The sequence below is a fragment of the Neoarius graeffei genome, chromosome 5, assembly GCF_027579695.1.
Source record: "Neoarius graeffei isolate fNeoGra1 chromosome 5, fNeoGra1.pri, whole genome shotgun sequence".
In the NCBI taxonomy this organism is placed as follows: Eukaryota; Metazoa; Chordata; class Actinopteri; order Siluriformes; family Ariidae; genus Neoarius; species Neoarius graeffei.
Window position 1 is genome coordinate 39,352,402 of NC_083573.1, and position 20,615 is coordinate 39,373,016.

The following is a 20,615-nucleotide window of genomic DNA, read 5'->3' on the forward strand; positions in this document are numbered from 1 at the left end:
CAAGATACTACATCATGCATCACGTGGTGGGCTTTCCCTGTTTGTGCAAGGCATTGTGGGATACAAATTTGAAACAGGAGAGAAAAATGGAGGACGTGAGTGTGTGAATGAAACGTGGAAGACAGACTACAGTAACGGAAAGCGAGAAGAAAAGACGTTATGTTGCGAAGGAAAGGAAATGCAGGACCAAACTAATAAATATTGGCGGTCAGCGAGCACCTCGGTGTGATCAGCTGTTCATTTAGCGACAAAATGATGTAACTGTCAGTGCACGGTCAAGATAAACCTGTAGATGGCAATAGTGCAACACTGTGGCTGTCAGCTGCCATAAAACCCGAAAGAAGGAGAAGAAGAAGAAGGTAAATCTGCATATGTGCACACGGACTTCCTCTGTCTGCTTGACTGCGCGAAACGAGCGATTTCATGCAAATTATTTGCTGGGAATCACCTCAAATTAAATAACTTCCCAGCCATAGAATGGCCTGATATTTTTGAAATACTGCAGAAATAAACATATATCGCAATGACCAAATTTCAGAGGGAACTCAATTTCACAGATTTTATGAAATCGAAAGGCAGTATAGCTTTAATAAAAATAAAGAAAAAACATTCAGATAGAAGGTGGGTTCAAACTTTTGATGCTGTATTTTAAGAGGCTATCAAGCTTAACTTTTGCAAGAGAAGTTTTATAGGAACAGGCAATAATAGGCAATATATTGTTATCCTGTATACAGTATAGCAGATTGTTTTGAGCAGTTATAGACCTACCTTTGGTCAACTTTGTTGGATACAGCAGGTATGTTTTCACTGTCACAGTATGCAAAGCAGCAAAGAGCTAATATCATTAACCAGAGTTGGCAGCTTTCAGCAAAATTTCCAGCCCAAATACATCCCAAAATCTACACAAAAGACCTCAAACTAGCCCAAGAAATTTGCACTGGGGAAAAAAAATACATGTTTTTCTTCTTTTTCTCAGCGTTTGTGTAGGGAAACAAGGTCACCATGGTGCACATGCGTTTCTGATTTTACCCACTTTACCCACTGCCCCTGTCTTTGCAAGATACAACTGAATTGCTTCTGTCCATTATAGATCATCGATACAATGTTGTACTTACACTTAGCCTTTGTTTGCGAATGTTTATTAGATTTATTTCTGATTATTTGCTGTTAAAGAAGATCTCGGCACCACTCGCTAAACCACTAAACCCTTAAATGATAAATGCTACCTGCTTTGTAATTCATTTTGGATAACACTGCTTGCCATGTGAATACATGTACAGTAAATGTAAGTCATCATGTTTTAATGGGAGGGGTTGTTATATGATGCCATTTTATATGATGTATTTTATATGCACATAGCTGATGTCTGAGCTTTGAGGATTTAATTGTTATGTAGAAATTTAGGATTTGTTTATTTTTTTAAATAAATGTGTCTAATTGTGAAAATATGTTAAATAATGTTTAAAAAAGTGTGTTTTATAAATGTTTAAAAGTGTGTGTGTGTGTATATATATATATATATATATATATATATATATATATATATATATATATATATATATATATATATATATATATCATCCTATGCTTTCAGATATACTTTAAAAACGATGTACTGTACACAGTTTTCTGGGCCTGAAATGAGCTCTGCCCCCAGTTTGAACAGAGCAGTGTTTTCATTGTATTTCCTTTAAGTATAGATGCATAAAATCCTTCCCATATCTGGCAATTTGATGATGAATATGCATAAGGGTTATGTCTTTTGTTGTTGAGTGTATTGTGGTGTTTGTGCCTGTGGTACCTTGCCAAAGCTGCCCTTGCCTAGCACCATAAGGAAGTTGAAGTCATGTAGTCCAACTCGGCCCTTTCCTACTGGCAAGCTGGTGGGTCCAGGACTCACAACAGGTGGGGTGACAGCAGGCACAGGTGTGGGAACAGTAACAGGAGCAGGCGGAAGAGAGGGAGAGACAGCAGAGTCTGGCTCCTGTTGAGAAACAGACAAACACAGAAACCGAAAGAGACATTTATGTAGAGAGTTATGTATGAATTACCAACCAAGGCCATCGATCACTCATGAGTGGAACTCTACTGCCCCCATGTGGGCATGTTTAGTAAAGAAAATCATTAATGGCGCATGAGTCTCAACATCTTTGTTTCCATGGCGCTCAGGGAACCCTTTACAATTTTTAAAAAATCCTGTTAACATTCAGGAAATATATCACCAGAAATTCACTGGATTTAATTATTTAGTTCATGGGTTTTTGGAGCTGGGATAGAGCAAAAAAATGTGGACCATTTGGGGATCTCTGAGGATTGGATTGCGAAGCACATCACTGAAGACCTGAAAGAGACTGCAGGTGTGTATCAGGTACCTGTAGGTCTGGATCAGGTACAGGGATATTGTAGTACTCTCCTTCATCCTGGTTGAGCAGTTTAAACCATCCGCTAACAGGACGACGAAAGATCTCACTCACTCCAAAGGACAGAGCTCCCATGAAGTCATTCCGTGAAGTGCGATCCCAGTCCCATATCTCTATTGATAAGCGCCTGTCCCACTGCCTGCCTCTCACTGAACTATAGACACAGATAGATCAATAGACAGAGAAAAGGAGATAGAAGAGCAAAAATAGAAGTGGGGAACATGCAGTGTAAGAAAGGGAAATGGCAGAATTGAAAAGCTTAACCAGAAATGTACATACAATCCAAAGCAGGAAAGATTTTAATGTGGTTTGTTTGTTTGTTTGTTTGTTTGTTTGTTTGTTTGTTTCAAAACAAACATGCATGTGGACACACACTCACAAGACAAAGCTTTCATTCCAGACGGGGTTTAGAGTGGAACGAATAGTCTTGGTTTTCTGCTTGCTGTGGCTCTTGGGGTCAGGAATAAGTTTGAGCTTCACATAGGGGTCAGACAGGCCATTAGGGTCCATGGGAATCAGATTCCGTGCTTCACGTACTACAGACACAGGAGTACATTAAAACAAGTTACAGTGAACAAAAATTAAAGTATCATTTTTGTCAGCCAGTGTATGGTGTGCTAATATTTCAGGCTAACTTTGGGAGGTCCAGACCAAGGTCACGACCAGTTCTGATCGAGGGAGTCGAGGTGGAGGCTGTGGATTCCTACAAGTATCTCAGGCTGTGGCTGGACAGCAAGCTGGACTGGACTTGCAACACCAAACACTTATACAGGAAGGGACAGAGCAGGCTAGACTTCCTTAGGAGGCTGCTGTCCTTTAACATCTGCAGGAAACTCCTGTGGATGTTCTATCAGTCTGTGGTCGCCAGTGTCCTGTTTTACACTGTGGTGTGCTGGGGGGGGCAGCACATCCAAGAAGGACACATCCAGGCTGGACAAACTGATCAGGCAGGCCGGCTCTGTGGTCGGCATGAAGCTGGACTCTCTGGTGATGGTGGCAGAGAAGAGGTCTATGGACAGACTATTGAACATCATGGACGATGCCAGTCACCCTCTGCACACCGTCATCAGTAACCAGAGGAGCCTGTTCAGTGACCGAATGCTCCTTCCCAAGTGCAGGATGAACAGCCTCAAAAACTCCTTTGTCCCTCACGCCATCAGACTGTACAACTCCTCTCTGGGGGGGAGGAGGGGTAACAGGAGGACAGAGGATGGGAAGGAGCAGTAGCCTAGCCTAACAATAAGCAATACCGGACAATGTGAATGTAAAGTGCAATATCTCTCCTGCCGCCACCCCCCCTTCTCCTCCCCCCCTCCCCACATCTTATTCTTTTTATATTTGTATATGTAAGTAATTTATTTTAATTTATCTAGAAGTTTTCTCTATTTATTTTCTCTGTTTATCTGTAATGATGCTGCTGGAATCTTAATTTCCCTGAGGGAACCCTCCCAAAGGGATCAATAAAGTTTAATCTAATCTAATCTAATCTAATCTAATCTAATCTAATCTAATCTAATCTAATCTAACTATTATATGTTAACTCATTTTTGACAGCCTGCAAATTTAAATTGTAAACTAAAACTATTGAAGTGTGTGTATATGGATTGTGTGTATATGGATTCTTCTCTTTCATTTCAGAAGAAAATAAACAGTTGCTTGGGTTCACTGTGACTCTGAATTAAACACCCCTTTTTGAGGTGGATGGGCATTTGTTTCTATTCAATTCATTAACCAAAAGAGTCTCAGAAACATACCATCTTCATCAACACTGTATGGGGTATGACTTGTGAAGTATGATTAGAATTTGATGGAGATGTTTGACTTTGTAATACTTTTGTACTGTCAAATACACACTTTTAATTTACAGTAAACCTCTTCAATACCAGTTACCTCATCTCATCTCGTCATCTCTAGCCGCTTTATCCTGTTCTACAGGGTCGCAGGCAAGCTGGAGCCTATCCCAGCTGACTACGGGCGAAAGGCGGGGTACACCCTGGACAAGCCGCCAGGTCATCACAGGGCTGACACACAGACACAGACAACCATTCACACTCACATTCACACCTACGGTCAATTTAGAGTCACCAGTTAACCTAACCTGCATGTCTTTGGACTGTGGGGGAAACCGGAGCACCCGGAGGAAACCCATGCGGACACAGGGAGAACATGCAAACTCCGCACAGAAAGGCCCTCGCCGGCCACGGGGCTCGAACCCGGACCTTCTTGCTGTGAGGTGACAGCGCTAACCACTACACCACCGTGCCGCCCGTGTTGAGTGATATCTCATCTCATCTCATTATCTCTAGCCGCTTTATCCTTCTACAGGGTCGCAGGCAAGCTGGAGCCTATCCCAGCTGACTACGGGCGAAAGGCGGGGTACACCCTGGACAAGTCGCCAGGTCATCACAGGGCTGACACATAGACACAGACAACCATTCACACTCACATTCACACCTACGGTCAATTTAGAGCCACCAGTTAACCTAACCTGCATGTCTTTGGACTGTGGGGGAAACCGGAGCACCCGGAGGAAACCCACGCGGACACGGGGAGAACATGCAAACTCCACACAGAAAGGCCCTCGCCGGCCCCGGGGCTCGAACCCAGGACCTTCTTGCTGTGAGGTGACAGCGCTAACCACTACGCCACCGTGCCGCCCGTGTTGAGTGATATATCAGATATATTCCATTCAGCTAGCATAATACTGAATGAGTTGAAGACGAGTTCAATATCATGCTAGTTGAATGAAATATATCAGATATACCATGAAAAAAGCCGGGCAATATTATTATTATACATACACATTCCTTTCAGGTGTTCAACATGTCTTTCTCTTTCAAAATTCTCTCAAAATCATCCGTATTTAACGAAACAAACCTGGTGGCCATGTTTGTTTACAAATTGTCACAGTCGCTTGCTAGCGCGGAAGTTTTACGTCTCTGACATGTGACGTCATGTTGTCTTGACAACCATGCAATATCGTAAACCATATTCAACGCTCATTCTCAGTTGGGTAGAGTGACGTAATACATGTAGGATAAGCGATATGCTAACAATATTGCATACTATCAAACCAAATGAATGAAGCCTGCTAGAAGGGAATAGAACACATGTTTTTATTCCATCAAAAAAAGTGTCCTGTATGTATAATAATCTGCTTGATTTACTCTATGCAGGACAGCTGGAATAGAGATTATTGCTGACTAATAACAACGGAAAGAGCAAATGCATGCACAATATTGCTGCTGGGAAAAAAGAAATTATATATGTGTGTGTCAGTTTAATTAATTAAATTATTGAAAAGTAAAACAGAAACTAAAAATATAGAATACTAAATAGATTTCTAGGAATCTTAGACAAAACAATAAGATAAATAAAATACTAGTAAAGAACTATATAAAAAAAAGAAAAAAGCTACCTACTCTGTCAGGCATAAGGATTTTCCCCCCTTGTGTGAATGTCAACACTGCTCTCTGCTGGTGAACAGCTGAACCGTGACAAACAACCACTACTCTCATTTTTCTGTTTTTAATCATTACCCACCCTTGTGACAAATAGCCAATTCACCGAATTCATGACAGTATCTGTAATCTTCTAATCTCACCTCTTATCTCCACCTCTAATCTGCTCTCACCTGTAACTGTAACACCTCCCATTTATTCTAACCTGTGACTGTAATGCTTGACCTTCATCCTTACCTTTAACTTTAACCCCTGCCTTTTTCAGCTGTGACTGTTATTCAGTCTTACTTTTACTCTCAGTTAAGACCTTTCATTATTATTAACCCGAACCTGTGTCTGTCATGTCTAAATTGGTCCAAGCTGAAGATGTATTCACACTGGAGCAGAAAACCAACTGCCAGCTAAACGACTTTAGAACAATGGTGGCAGTAAATGAAGAGACACCCATATTTCTCAGTCCTCTGCCAACACATTCTCTCATTATCCAAGACAACTTCCTTTTCTACCACACATTATGTCAAAGAAAGCTGATTGATTTGCACCATTAGAAGACCATCACAGTGATGCATCTTGCATACATGAAAAGGTTTCAGTTATTTAGCACAAAAGTCTTTTAGCACAAATCCAAAGTCTTTTAGCACAAGTTCTAAAGTCTCTTAGCAAAACTCTAAGTTCTTTAGCACAAGATCCAAGAACACTTAATCTTTATTATGAATACTTACTGATCATGTTTAAAGATGCTTGATGGATTTTTTTTTAATGAAAGTTGCCGAGATTCCAATCAAAAACGAGCGATTGTATTTCCCCACTCCACCATCTTGAAACCGCCATGTTTGATGTAACCCGTATGTTAGTCACCAATCTTCCCTCCAAATTATTTAACACAGCACGTACCCTGACACGGTACATCGCTACAGCCAACTTCCAGGTTTGTTTTGTCTTTATTAAAGTGTTAATCTTAAATTATATCATATTTATTATTTACAATTTGCTAAATTTGATAAAGAATGAAAAGTGAAGCTAAATTTACAAGACAATAAAAGTTTAAAGAAAGCATTTTGTTTGATGTAAATACAAAAGACACCAAAGAATTGGATTTTCAGTCCACGTTTCAGGGATCCTTTAACTGATCCTTAATGTGCACAGTAGCAGAAATTCCAGCTTCCAGTCCCTAAGCAATCATAATAAACCCATTCCTATATCAAGATGAGTATTTTTTTAAATTATTGTGACTATAATCCAGAGTTGTTCTAAAGAACATAGAATTGTGCTCAGAGACTTTAGAACTTGTGCTAAAATACTTTAGATTTGTGCTAAAAGACTTTTGTGCTAAATATCCGGATACCCATGAAAATGCAGCTTCCTCCAGGTAAGACACCTCAGTTTACTATGCTGAGTCTGGTACAGCAAAATAATAAATATCTGAAGCCCATATTTGGAGGTTTCCACTTGGCTGTGGACTAGTGGAACCTGCTGCTACCCTTTAAAATGTCTGCTGTCAAGGATGCATCCACTAAGCATCCACTGCCTTCTCACTATTTGAACTTTATTGAATATGTCTAACAATGATGCATAATAGTCAGCCAACTGGGAAACCATAGAGGGGCCATATAAACATATGAAACAAAAGGCTTGAGCCTGTTTTTTACCCTCATTTTACCACGACCTGGGAGTATGTCAACTTGGACCAGGCTCAAGACTCAGCCCACCAAAGGCAGAAATGTTGACAAAGGCATAAAGGACCAGCAGATGGGGGCAGCCATGGTATGAAGGTTAGAGAAGCAGCCTTGGGCCCAAAGGATTGCCAGTTTGATTCCCAGGACTGGCAGGAAAAATGTGAGGGGAGTTGAATGAATGAATAGCACTTTTCCCTCCCTCTGCATCATGGAAGTGCCCTTGAGCAAGGCACCTAACCTCCAACTGCTCCCAGAGCGCTGTAGCATAGCTACCCACTGCTCTGGGTATGTGTGTGTGCTCATTGCTCACTTGTGTGTGCACATGTGTGTTCAAATGCTTCAGATGGGTTAACTGCATAGGAGGAATTTCGCTGTGCTTGAGTGTACACGTGACAAATAAAGGCTTCTTTGTCTAGATGTGTTCGGCACCACATCTGATCAAACCCACATCATCCAATACCAAATCAAAACTCCACCAGGAATATTTGCTCAGCACTGTTTTTCTATTTGAGCCTTCAATTCTATAATAAGTCCTGAGTAGACAAACAAACTCATAGTGTAACAGGGAAGGTCATGAGATACCTGTATCATCGATTTAACAAAGAGCTATTGGCATGTAGCCTTTTTGCCCCCAAAGGTCCCCCAGTATTCACCACCTCTAGAGGCATATAGATATATAGGAGCCTCCAAAAGGGAGCCTTCAACCTTCAAACACTTTATGAATATCATCCAAAAAACAGGTACATACCTTCCTTGAGGCTATTACTATTGATTTATGACTTAATTCCCCTTTGTAGCCTGACTCCTTTTAGATAGGACAAAAAAGCCCAGCCCAAGAAGGTAAGATGAACAGCAGCAATACAGATAACATTCTGCAAGCTGAAGGAGGATCTTACATTTAAAGTGCTGATAAACCTTATTGTCAGACAGTGTTTCATGCTCCAGACAGATGAATCTGAGGTATACTTGCGGATAACATCCATCCATCCATCCATCTATCTGTAATCTCTTATCCTGTGCAGGGTCACAGGCAAGCTGGAGCCTATCCCAGCTGACTATGGGTGAGAGGTGGTGTACACCCTGGACAAGTCATCAGATCATCACAGGGCTTTGTGGATAGCACTGTTACTGTTTCCCAAATGACCAATACATGAGTTGTAATATTACAGTGCCTTGAAAAAGTATTCATACCCCTTGAACTTTTTCACATTTTTCTACCTTACAACCACGAACTTAAAAGTTTTTTTATTGACATTTTATGTGATAGACCAACACAGAGTAGCACATAATTGTGAAGTGAAACGAAAATGATAAATGGTCTTCAAAATTTTAAACAAATAAAAATCTGAAAAATGTGGTGTGCATTAGTATCCAGCCCCCTGTACTCTGATACCTCTAAATACAATCCAGTGCAATCAATTGCCTTCAGAAGTCATCTAATTAGTTAATAGAGTCCTACTGTTTGTAATTTACTCTCAGCATAAATACACTTGTTCTGCGAAGGCCTCAGTGGTTTGTTAGAGAACACTGAAGAACAAACAGCATCATGAAGACCAAAGAACTCAGCAGACAGGTCAGGGATAAAGTTATGGAGAAGTTTAAAGCAGGGTTAGGTTATAAAAAAATATCCCAAGCTCTAAACATCTCAAGAAGCACTGTTCAATCCATCATTCAAAAATGGAAAAAGTATGGCACAACTGCAAACCTACCAAGACATGGCCGTCCACCTAAACTGACGGAGCAAGCAAGGAGAGCACTGGTCAGAGAAGCAGCCAAGAGGTCCATGATCACTCTGGAGGAGCTGCAGAAATCCACAGCTCAGGTGGGAGAATCTGTGCACAGGACAACTATAAGTCGTACACTCCACAAATCTGGCCTTTTTGGAAGAGTGGCAAGAAGAAAGCCATTGTTGAAAGACAGGTATAAGAAGTCCCGTTTGCAGTTTGCCAGAAGCCATGTAGGGGACACAGCAAACATGTGGAAGAAGGTGCTTTGGTCAGATGAGACCAAAGTTGAACTTTTTGGCCTAAATGCAAAGCGCTATGTGTGGCAGAAAACTAACACTGCTCATCACCCTGCACACACCATCCCCACTGTGAAACATGGTGGTGGCAGCATCATGCTATGGGGATGCTTTTCTTCAGCAGGGACAGGGAAGCTGGTCAGAGTTGATGGGAAGATGGATGGAGCTAAATACAGGGCAATCCTGGAAGAAAACCTGTTGGAGGCTGCAAAAGACTTGAGACTGGGAAGGAGATTCACCTTCCAGCAAGACAGTGACCCTAAACATACAGCCAGAGCGACAATGGAATGGTTTAGATCAAAGAATATTCATGTGTTAGAATGGCCCAGTCAAAGTCCAGACCTAAATCCCATTGAGCATCTGTGGCAAGACTTGAAAATTGCTGTTCACAGACGTTCTCCATCCAATCTGGCTGAGCTTGAGCTATTTTGCCAAGAAGAATGGGCAAAAATTTCAGTGTCTAGATGTGCAAAGCTGGTAGAGACATACCACAAAAGACTTGCATCTGTAATTGCAGCAAAAGGTGGCTCTACAAAGTATTGACGCAGGGGGGCTGAATACTAATGCACATCACATTTTTCAGATTTTTATTTGTTTAAAATTTTGAAGACCATTTATCATTTTCCTTTCACTTCACAATTATGTGCAATTCTGTGTTGGTCTATCATAAAATCTCAATAAAAAATGTTTAAGTTCATGGTTGTAAGGTGGAAAAATGTGAAAAAGTTCAAGGGGTACAGTATGAATACTTTTTCAAGGCACTGTACCTGATAAAAAGGTCCACCACAGCTATGTGTACACTTCTCTTGCTTACAATTACTATGGATCAAGTTGACTCAGACTTCTGGCTTGGTGTGGTACCAGGCCTCAGGTAAAAACATCAAACAGTACCAAGTGCTGCCACTTCAGCAACATGAACAGCTGAAACTGTAATAAATGTGCCTAGACCTAAGGCAGTAATGGGCTGAATCACACAATTACTGACACTCCAGCTAAAAAAGTCACTTGTTGTTTGGAGATAACTCTTACTATTTTGTAAGGACCCTCCTAATGCCTTCTGTCTTTACACATTCCCTTGAGGAAGAGGAATCTGACCCATAGATGAGACTCCCAAGCAGTCCAGAGATCTCTGCACTCTGAAGATCAACTGCACCTACTGCTCCACTCTTATAATCTCTTATAATTCAGTGTAAGGCTTCCAAGTAATTTCCTTAGCGATGAGCACTTCCTTTTTCTCTCACCTGTGACATATATATCCTCCTTCTCTCCACGCACGCTCAGGTGGATCCGTCCTCTTTTTTCAGTGTGGTCATGCCCGCATAGACTGGGTACACTGTTCTCACATCGCTTATGAACGTTCATTTCACAGCCTCACACAAACATACAGACAGAAAAAAAAGATTACTTTAGTCATAATTAGCTTTGAGCTTGTGATCAATTCTATTTTTTTTTTGCCATTTTCTTTTTTCTCTATTTGTAATGACTTTTTGCAAGACACATATGAACTACTGACCATGCAGCAAGCTTGGAAGAAGTGGAAGCACACCTATTTGTGTTGTCTCATATGAATCCTATGCAGTGTTGTAGTCAAGTCACTAAGGCCAAGTTTACATTAGACTGTATCTGTCTCGTTTTCTTCGCGGATGCACTGTCCATTTACATTAAAACGCCTGGAAACGCCGGGAAACGGGAATCCGCCAGGGTCCACGTATTCAATCCAGATCGTGTCTGGTCCGGTGCTGTGTAAACATTGAGAATACGCGGATACGTGGATACGCTGTGCTGAGCGCCATCATTGGACAATGTCACTGTGACATCCACCTTCCTGATTCGCTGGCGTTGGTCATGTGACGTGACTGCTGAAAAACGGCGCGGACTTCCGCCTTGTATCACCTTTCATTAAAGAGTATAAAAGTATGAAAATACTGCAAATACTGATGCAAATACTGCCCATTGTGTAGTTATGATTGTCTTTAGGCTTGCCATCCTTCCACTTGCAAGTGGTAAGTGACGCGCATACCCGATATGCACTGATAGCACACACACAGCAGCTCAGTCCCGAATTACTGCTCGTGCACTTCACTCGCGCGCTGTGTGAGCTGCGCAGGGCCGGAGTGCGCACCCTCCAGAGGGCACTCGCTGTTCAGGGCGGAGTGATTTGGAGCGCAGGATGCCTGCGGAGCCGAGCGTATCCGTGTATTGGCGTTGCTGTGTGCACGCGAATCGTGTATTGGTGTTGCTGTGTGCACGCTAATCGTTTTAAAAACGTTAATCTGATGATCCGCTGATACGGTCTAATGTAAACCCCACCTAAACCTCAAGTCTGAGCCCAGTCCGAGTCCCCAGTGTTCAAGTCCAAGTCATTAAAGGAGTCGAGTCCACTATTGATCTGAGTTGAGTTCGTGAACAAGACTCCAACTGCACCATTTGACGGTGGCTGTTGCTGCCTTTATGTGAAACCGTTTCTGCTACTGTGTTGGACTAACGTTACTGCTTGACTGCCCCATTTTAGTTAATAGGCTACAGATAAAAAGCGTGTTCATTGCTCAGTAAGCCCCACCCACTATCAACAGGGCAAATAACATGAGAGTGGGTTAACACTGGCTAGTTCATCAGTCAGCAAACCCTGCTATCAACAGAGCAATGAACATAGCATGTCACTTTCTTCTCTGGGTGGAGTCTTACCAAATGACGATTGAAGTTTGAGGTTGTCCCCGTCATCTCCTCGATAGTTCTTCTACATATGGAACACATAGCAGTGTATTTTTTCCCACTGCACGAGAAGTCTGTATAAGCAAAGTGGACAATCCTAGGGGCGTTCTCTTCAGGCATTTTAGTGCCATTAACGTTAGTTTGTTCCTGAACATGACATATGAACAGGTGAATGTGCGTTCTCTTGCACAAAATTAGTATAAAAATTAATGTACTGTAGATATAAATATCTTATGCCAAATTATTATGGCATGTTACAAAAAAATAAAGAAAAAATCTGAGTCCTCATCTCCAATTTACGAGTCTGAATCCAGTTAATGCACAAGTCAGAGTCATCAGTGTTCAAGTCCAAGTCAAGTCACGAGTCCTTAAAATTAGGCCACGAGTCGGACTTGAGCACTACAAGCCTGATCCTATGCACATGATGGACATTGAATTTATCAGCTGTGCTAAGAAGGATCAAACTATATCCTAAATTTCTAGGAATTACAGTATCAACAAACAAGCCACACCTCTTTGTGGCAAAATCACTATTAATATACAAGCCAATCAGAAAAATATATTACACTGACATAATTCCAAATTATTTGTTGGACATAAGGCCTAGTGCTATCATTCAAATATCTTCCTGCTGGGCATTTTTCCCAAAACTAATCAGAGGCTACTTCATTCCATTTGTGCTTGCTGCTTCCAGATTGCATATTTGTGTCTGGAACTGAAACTAAGCCAAAGCATATTAAATGGCCACTGAACGGGACATTTAGAAGACACACCATACAGAATTGAATGCAAATGAAAATGTCAATGCAAGGCAAAGTTTCTGCAGAGAAACAAACACAGTCCTGAAATGAGAACAGAATACGAGAACAGAATCCCTGTCAGTCATCTATCATTAGCTTGTTCCAGTCAGAAAGAAAATATATTATTACTCTTCTTATTTTTGTTGACCCAACCCAGTCTGGACATATTGGTACTTTGGGAATTATTTACCTTGTTTAAGTTCTTGTGCAAATCACAAACAATGTTTAATGAGCAGAAAGAACTATGTTTAATTCCTGCAAATCAGATCTGTTTGGTTCTCCTTTGGTGAGAATCTATAATTAACAGGTCAGAATTCGTGTATAATGCCACCATCACTATTAACCAGTCCAATTAACACAAGCTATGAAAGAAGACACATGCTCATTCGGACTCCTATCTCTACGATTACATCCCTGATAATGACATGTCATGCGCATTACACTGGCAACATGGCTGATGAGAGATGCTAATTAAATAGATTTCATGCTTGTTAAGATGTCATGTTATTAAACATAATGTCTGTTAAAATTCTGCATTTCCACCATACCACTGTGCATTTATCATCATGATTGATCGATTGATTGATTGATTGATTGATTGATTGATTGATTGATTGATTGATTGATGCACTGTGCACTGATGATCAAATGTATCTGTATCCTAGTTATAACGGAATATTCCTTAAATGGTGTATAATATGGTGATCATTTCCTGAAACGAAATAATTTGGCACCACTTGTTACTCTGCCATCTGCTCTAGTCATAAAACATTGGAATAATAGTAAACTATTACAGGATGTTGTTCATTACAACTAAAGCCTTTTACCATCATTATGTGGCCCTTGATGATTTTATGGGTTTTTAATTTGATTGCTTCACTCCAAAATGTGTTGAATTACAGTCATACTCACACACATGCACACATGCGCACACACACACACACACACACACACACACATATACACTCACTGGTGCATTTCATGCCCTGGTGAATGAGGCCATAGAGCAGAGAACCACAGTGATCACAGAAGGTTGGACTGGAGTAAGTGTGTATCTTAAACTTGTGTTTACTCTTCAGATCCTATGGGAGAGAGAGAGAGAGATGACAGGAGAGGGGTTTAAATTAGGACTCTGATCCCACTGATACTGCCCTTTTCTCTAAAAATAGAAGAGATATGATGAGTTCATCTCTACACACCTGTAAACACACACACACACACACACACACAGAGGAAGGACTCCATTTTGAAGTGACTATGAGCCAATTAGCTCACGCTATTTTGAGACAGCTGAATGGTGGATCAATAAATCTGTTTAGCCCAGCTGCAGAACCTGAATCTTCCAAAATATCTATCTCTCTTTCTTGTCTCCCGACTCTCTCTCTGTTCTTATTTCCCACACTCAGCTCCTTTCATCTGTCTGCTCAGTACTTCCTCTTCTCTGTCACTCTTGGCAGAGTTCCCGCCCTTTTTCCCCCATCATATGCCAATCACGCTTCTCTCCTCCCTCTACTGTGTCAGTCAGTCTCAGATCTCTCCATAAGCAGACCATCATGTCACACTCTCCCTCTGGCACCTACATACTCACATATATGGGCACACGGACACACATCATTAGTTTATCTATTGTATTTAAAATAAAAGACAAATGCTTGTCAGTCAGATACAGCAAACAGATAATGTGCAGGAAAGGGGGGAAAATCTGTGTTCCTCTCATTAGATTTCTCTCCCTCTCTCTCCTATATATATATATATATATATATATATATATATATATATATATATATATTACTGCTGTTCGCCTTTCTGTTGTTAGGCTTAACAGTTCAATACACCATCATCACATCATTACACCTATCCTCCTTTCAAAGGGAGGGGGTTAATCCGCTTGTGCTTTCCTGATGTCTTTTGATGTACTTCATTCATCTTCAGCTCTTCAGAACTAACAGGATCTACATTCATGGAACTAGTATGAGATGGAGGTACCGTAGAAAGAGAGAGAGAGACAGAAAAACACGGAGAGGGAGGAGTGAGGAAGATGCCCCACACATTCATACCTCTGCTTTAGGTGCAGTGATGCTTCCAGGACATGTAAAAGTGACAAACTCGTGACAGCGTTTGTGCACCACAAAACTGCAAACTAAAACACATTTACATTACATGTTAAACAATAGTTGAACTTATTTTAGCTGCTAACCAAAGCCATAAATGGGAAAAAAGGTGTCTTCATGAGTTACCTTGGCACTGGAATCCTTGTTTTCCTATACCCCTTCAAAAAGAGAAAATGGATAGAGAAGTTAATGAATATTCACTCTGTGTCTCAGTATATCCTTCTGACAAACAGTCACATCTATATCATTCAGGAGAACAGAGAGGAGGCCTGTGCATGCTTTGAGAAATAGATTGCTTGGACTGAATTTTGTCTCAATTCTTTGTAGGGCTACACAATAACAGCTAAAGTAATAAGTATGATTATTTATTTGAATACTGAAATCATAATTATTTTTTAAAATATTTTATAATTATTGTACTTCACTGATATTATTCTGCTTCAACCAAGTACGTTTTGACACACTGTACATGTCATGATGATGCAATCATGACTAGCATACATTACCTAGAGGTTTTAGCTTTGCCTGTGTAGATCTCCATTGAGTATTTTTATTCTATTCATGCAGATTTAAAGGTAGACTGCCTTTCAGAATATTCAAGTTTTGGTTATAAACATTTTTTTCCCTGACACCCAATTATTTTTGTTTAGTGGACTGAAAGCTACTGAATTCGAATCACAGACTTCCAATTTTATTAGTTTTTTTTAAATAGAACAATTAATGAATCTAGGGCCATGTGGCCCTACCGGTAAATTCTCTGTTATTTTTTCCTGCTTCATCATGACCCAATTCAAGATACTACGTCATGCATCACGTGGTGGGCTTTCCCCATTCATGCAAGGCATTGTGGGATACAAATTTGAAACAGGAGAGAACAATGGCAGACATGAGTGTGTGAATGAAATGTGAAAGACCAACTACGGTAAAGGAAAGTGAGAAGAAAAGACATTATGTTGCAAAGGAAAGGAAACGCAGGACCAAACTAATAAATATCGGCGGTCAGCGAGCACCTCGGTGTGATCAGCTGTTTGTTTAGCGACAGAATGATGTAACTGTCAGTGCATAGTCAAGGTAAACCTGTAGATGGCAGTAATGCAACACTGGATGCCAGCTGCCGTAAAACCCAAAAGATGAAGAAGACGACGATGACTAAGGTAAGCATGCACATGTGCACATGGACTTCCTCTGTTTGCTTGAGTGCGTGAAGTGAGAGATTTCATGCACATTATTTGCTAGGGAATCCCTTCAAATTAAATAACTTCCCAGCCACAGAATGGCCTGTTTTTTTTTTTTAGATATTACAGAAATAAACATATATCACAATGACCAAATTTCAGAAGGAACTAAATTTCACCAATTTTATGAAATTGAAAGGGCATCTACTTTTAATATATAATATCTAGTGCATATAGGTGTAAATTATTATTGTTGTGTTGTAGGTAGTTTGACCTGTAACCTGCAACTGTAAAGTCAGTGCATTAATTACATTATGGGGCCAATTATTTTGCACCATGTAATTATTTTGCCCCCCCCCCCCCCCCCCCCCCCATGTGTCCAAAAAAGCTGCTACAGCATTCTCACACTGAAAAATTGTCAGAACATACTCTGATTCATTCACATAATGAACCATGTCTGGAAATGCCTGGAAATTTTAGGATGTAATTCACAAAAATCAATTAAAAGATTCCTCTAACATTACCCAATGAGCCAATATAACAGTTAATTATGTTTAATTAATTGATGAAGCCAGATATTGCAATCACGACAGTCGCTTTGAACTTAAATACCAAAGCTCTGAAAAAAAAAGATGAGAGAGAGAGAGAGAGAGAGAGAGAGAAAGCAGACCATGCTGGTGACTGAAGGGACATATGGCTCCCTGTAGCTCTGCACTGGCTGGACCTCTGCAGTCGCTCAGAGAAAGATCTGCATAATTGAATTCATCCCTGCAGACCCGAGCTTTACACCCCCCAGGTGATGATGTGCATATAAGCATGCTATACAGTAAATATGCAGTATGTATGTAGCAGAGTCTCACTTCATTCTTTGAGAGTAAAACTGAGCAATAACCACCCAGTAAAAAAGAGAATAACAAATGTGGAAGGAAACCCATGCAGACATGGGGAGGACATGCAAACTCCACACAGAAAGGTCCCCATCGGCCACTGGGCTCAGACTCAGAACCTTCTTGCTGTGAGGCAACAGTGCTAACCACTACACCACTGTGCCGCCCAACTATCAACATCCATCCATCCATCCATCCATCCATCCATCCATTATCCGTAACTGCTTACCCTGTGCAGGGTTGCGGATAAGTCGGAGCCTATCCCAGCTGACTATGGGCGAGAGGCGGGGTATACCCTGGACAAGTCGCCAGGGCATTGCAGGGCTGACACAGAGACAAACAGCCATTCACACTCACATTCACACCTACGGTCAGTTTAGAGCCACCAATTAACCTAACCTGCATGTCTTTGGACTGTGGGGGAAACCGGAGCACCCGGAGGAAACCCACATAGACACGGGGAGAACATGCAAACTCCACACAGAAAGGCCCTCGTCGGCCGCTGGGCTCAAACCCAGGACCTTCTTGCTGTGAGGTGACAGTGCTAACCACTACACCACCGTGCCGCCCAACTATCAACAGAAACATGGAATTGTGTTCATAATGTGTCCATTTATTTGTTCAAGTAACTGGTAAAAAAATAAGAAACTGAAATGGCATTATATGAAGGTAAAGTATAAAGGCAAAGGTGGCAGGTTTGTTATTACTTGTGGAGTTTTGTTGTCATTTGTATGGTGGGCAGATTTTCATTCTCAATCTGAAGTGTTATTGTGATGGGTAATGCTAATTCTAACAGCACAACAGGAAGGCTGCAAATCTTGGCACTTCGTATCTATTGCAGTGACGGACAAACGACTTTGGCCAACTCCCAAGTTGGCAAGAACGGGAACCAGACTAACTGAAATATGTGGCTGTTTCAAGAGATGAGGTCTCAACCCACTCACACTGCTAGTCACTTCAACATGACACATGGTGAGACTGGAAAAGGCATTTTAAATGCAGGTCAGTCATCTATTATATTGATCCAAATATCCACAGAGGCCTGATGAGGATAGTTTTACTATTAATTAGATTTTGAATCTTAGAATTTGTGTTGATCAGCAGCAGTTACATTCATGTAATTTAATTCCATGCTGAACTGATACTGGATCCAGATGGCTTTGCAGAAATTAAGTTGATTGGGCTCTCAAATAACACAACTATCTAATGTTTCACCCAATTGCTGGATTTCAGTAACATGACATTTCTTAGCGGTTTTACTGTAAGTGAAATAGCTGGTGGTCTAAACGGCTGCCGTAGTGCAAGCAACTAGCGATAACTTATCAGAGTATGCTCGTAATCTAGAAGCCACTGCTCGCATTAGATATACTCAGAAGATTGCTATGTGCAATGGAATCGACCCCTACAGTCTGAGAAAGAAGGATTTGTCATATGATCTTGAAAATTACCCTTCAGTCGAGTTCCCCGACATCTCGAACTATCTGGTGTTGAAGACGTCCTTCTACACCACAAAACAGATGAAAAGCGTGGAAGAGTATGGAGGCTTACAACTTTTTTGTATGTGGCTGGGTAAAGGACCTCAGTATCAAGTTGCTGCCGAATGAATCCTGTATTGTTTTTGCCCATGTAAGTATGTTTTTTTTTAAGCTTTTCATTTGCATCTTTACAACGAAGTGCTGCAAGTTGAAGTGTAAACAAACAACAGTTCGTTTGATTCTCACTTGTGTTGGCTCTTATCTCTCAGGTAAACCATTCACAAAGATCATCAGAAACCCCTTTAAAGACCTGGATCTTATGGCCCTTTTCCACTACCCTTTTTCAGCTTGCTTCAGCTCACTTCAGCCCGACACGGCTCGCGTTTCGACTACCAAAAACCAGCACGACTCAGCTCGTTTCAGCCCTGCTTAGCCCCTAAAACTCGCACCGTTTTGGAGTGGGGCTGAAGCGAGCCAAACCGTGCCGAGTGAGGCTGGGGGCGTGAGCAGACACTCCCCTGTGCACTGATTGGTGAGGAGGCGTGTCCTCACATGCCCACACATGCCCCGCAAGCGCGCTGGGATCTGTAAACACCGTAAACCCGAAGAAGAATAATTACGAATTACGAGAATTTCTGAAGCCTTATGCGCCTCGCCTCATCTATACGCTCTTGCCAGTATCTGTTGGCGTTGTCGGTGACAACAAGCCACAGCACCAAGACCAGCAACACTAACGACACCATGTCCTCCATGTTTATTGTTTACTATTCGGGTCGTGAGACTACCGCTTAAAAGCTCACTGAATCAGTGACATACAGAGCATCGTGGACGAGTTCGCGGAGCGCAAGGCTCGTCGTATGCCCTTCAAATAATGCGCGCAGTAGGCTATTGATGTTTTATTATGAGCCATGTACAGTATGTCGCCTAATGTTTTTTTGTTTCTGAGTTACATGTTCGTTTGAAGGACTTAATGTACAAAATAACATAGTTGCACCCCGTAGTGTTGAAATTGGTAAACACAGTGCATTCAGTGAGGTTTGCACCGCCCTCCTTTTATTTCTGACTCTTCCTGTCACCGTTGCAACCTCTGAGCGCTCATTCGTATGCCCTTCAAATAATGTGCGCAGTATAGGCTATTGATGTTTTATTATGAGCCATGTACAGTATCCTAATGTTTTTTGTTTCTGAGTTACATGTTCGTTTGAAGGACTTGATGTACTAAATAACATAGTTGCACCCGGTAGTGTTGAAATTGGTAAACACCGCAGTTGCGGACATTTTGTAGCCTAAAATGATGTTATGATAAGCTTTAATAAAGGGCCCGGTCATTTGCCCCACCCCCGGCCCGGCTCTGACTTGTTCCGCCACTGTCACTGATGTCACTGTTTGCGCTGCTTAACGACATCACGTGACGTCCACCCACTTTCGCTAACTCCACCCAATGTGTCCACCCACTTCCAGCCAGCACGGTTCAGCGCGGTTGTAGTCGAAATGCAACTCCAACAGCCCCGCTCAGCTCGACTCAGCACGGCACGGCTCAGCCGCGTTTGTAGTGGAAAAGCGGCATTAGTTAAACAAGACAGAGAAGTGATCACGGTGCATTGTAACTGTATGGCTGGGGAAGAATCTTGTCGTGACCTTCATGCATATGGACTCTGTGAGGAGTAAACAAAGAAACAGCTGGGGACTTTAGCACTTCGTGATTAAAAAAATACCGTAAAATAATGACACATAGCAAGAAAAGTACTTGGAAAACACTAAGGACATAGCTGAGAGGGACATACAAACCTTTCACCAAGTGATCACTGCAAACTCGAGCATGCTTTGACTCGGCTCCCTTCGATTTCAGCGAGAGGTTCAAAAACCACCTTTCTC

The 20,615-nt window shown here is 41.5% G+C and overlaps 1 protein-coding gene across 1 annotated transcript in view; it reads right to left on the bottom strand.

The window, feature by feature from the left end:
* Positions 1 to 20,615, bottom strand: part of prkcg (protein kinase C, gamma) — a 69,804-nt gene that overhangs the window by 47,576 nt on the left and 1,613 nt on the right. The window contains exons 2-8 of the mRNA XM_060920507.1: positions 15,330 to 15,361; positions 15,150 to 15,232; positions 14,063 to 14,174; positions 10,822 to 10,950; positions 2,800 to 2,956; positions 2,373 to 2,574; positions 1,802 to 1,984 (exon numbers count right to left, since the gene is read on the bottom strand). Of these exons, the coding sequence (XP_060776490.1) occupies positions 1,802 to 1,984; positions 2,373 to 2,574; positions 2,800 to 2,956; positions 10,822 to 10,950; positions 14,063 to 14,174; positions 15,150 to 15,232; positions 15,330 to 15,361 (898 nt within the window). The remainder of the gene's footprint in view (positions 1 to 1,801; positions 1,985 to 2,372; positions 2,575 to 2,799; positions 2,957 to 10,821; positions 10,951 to 14,062; positions 14,175 to 15,149; positions 15,233 to 15,329; positions 15,362 to 20,615) is intronic.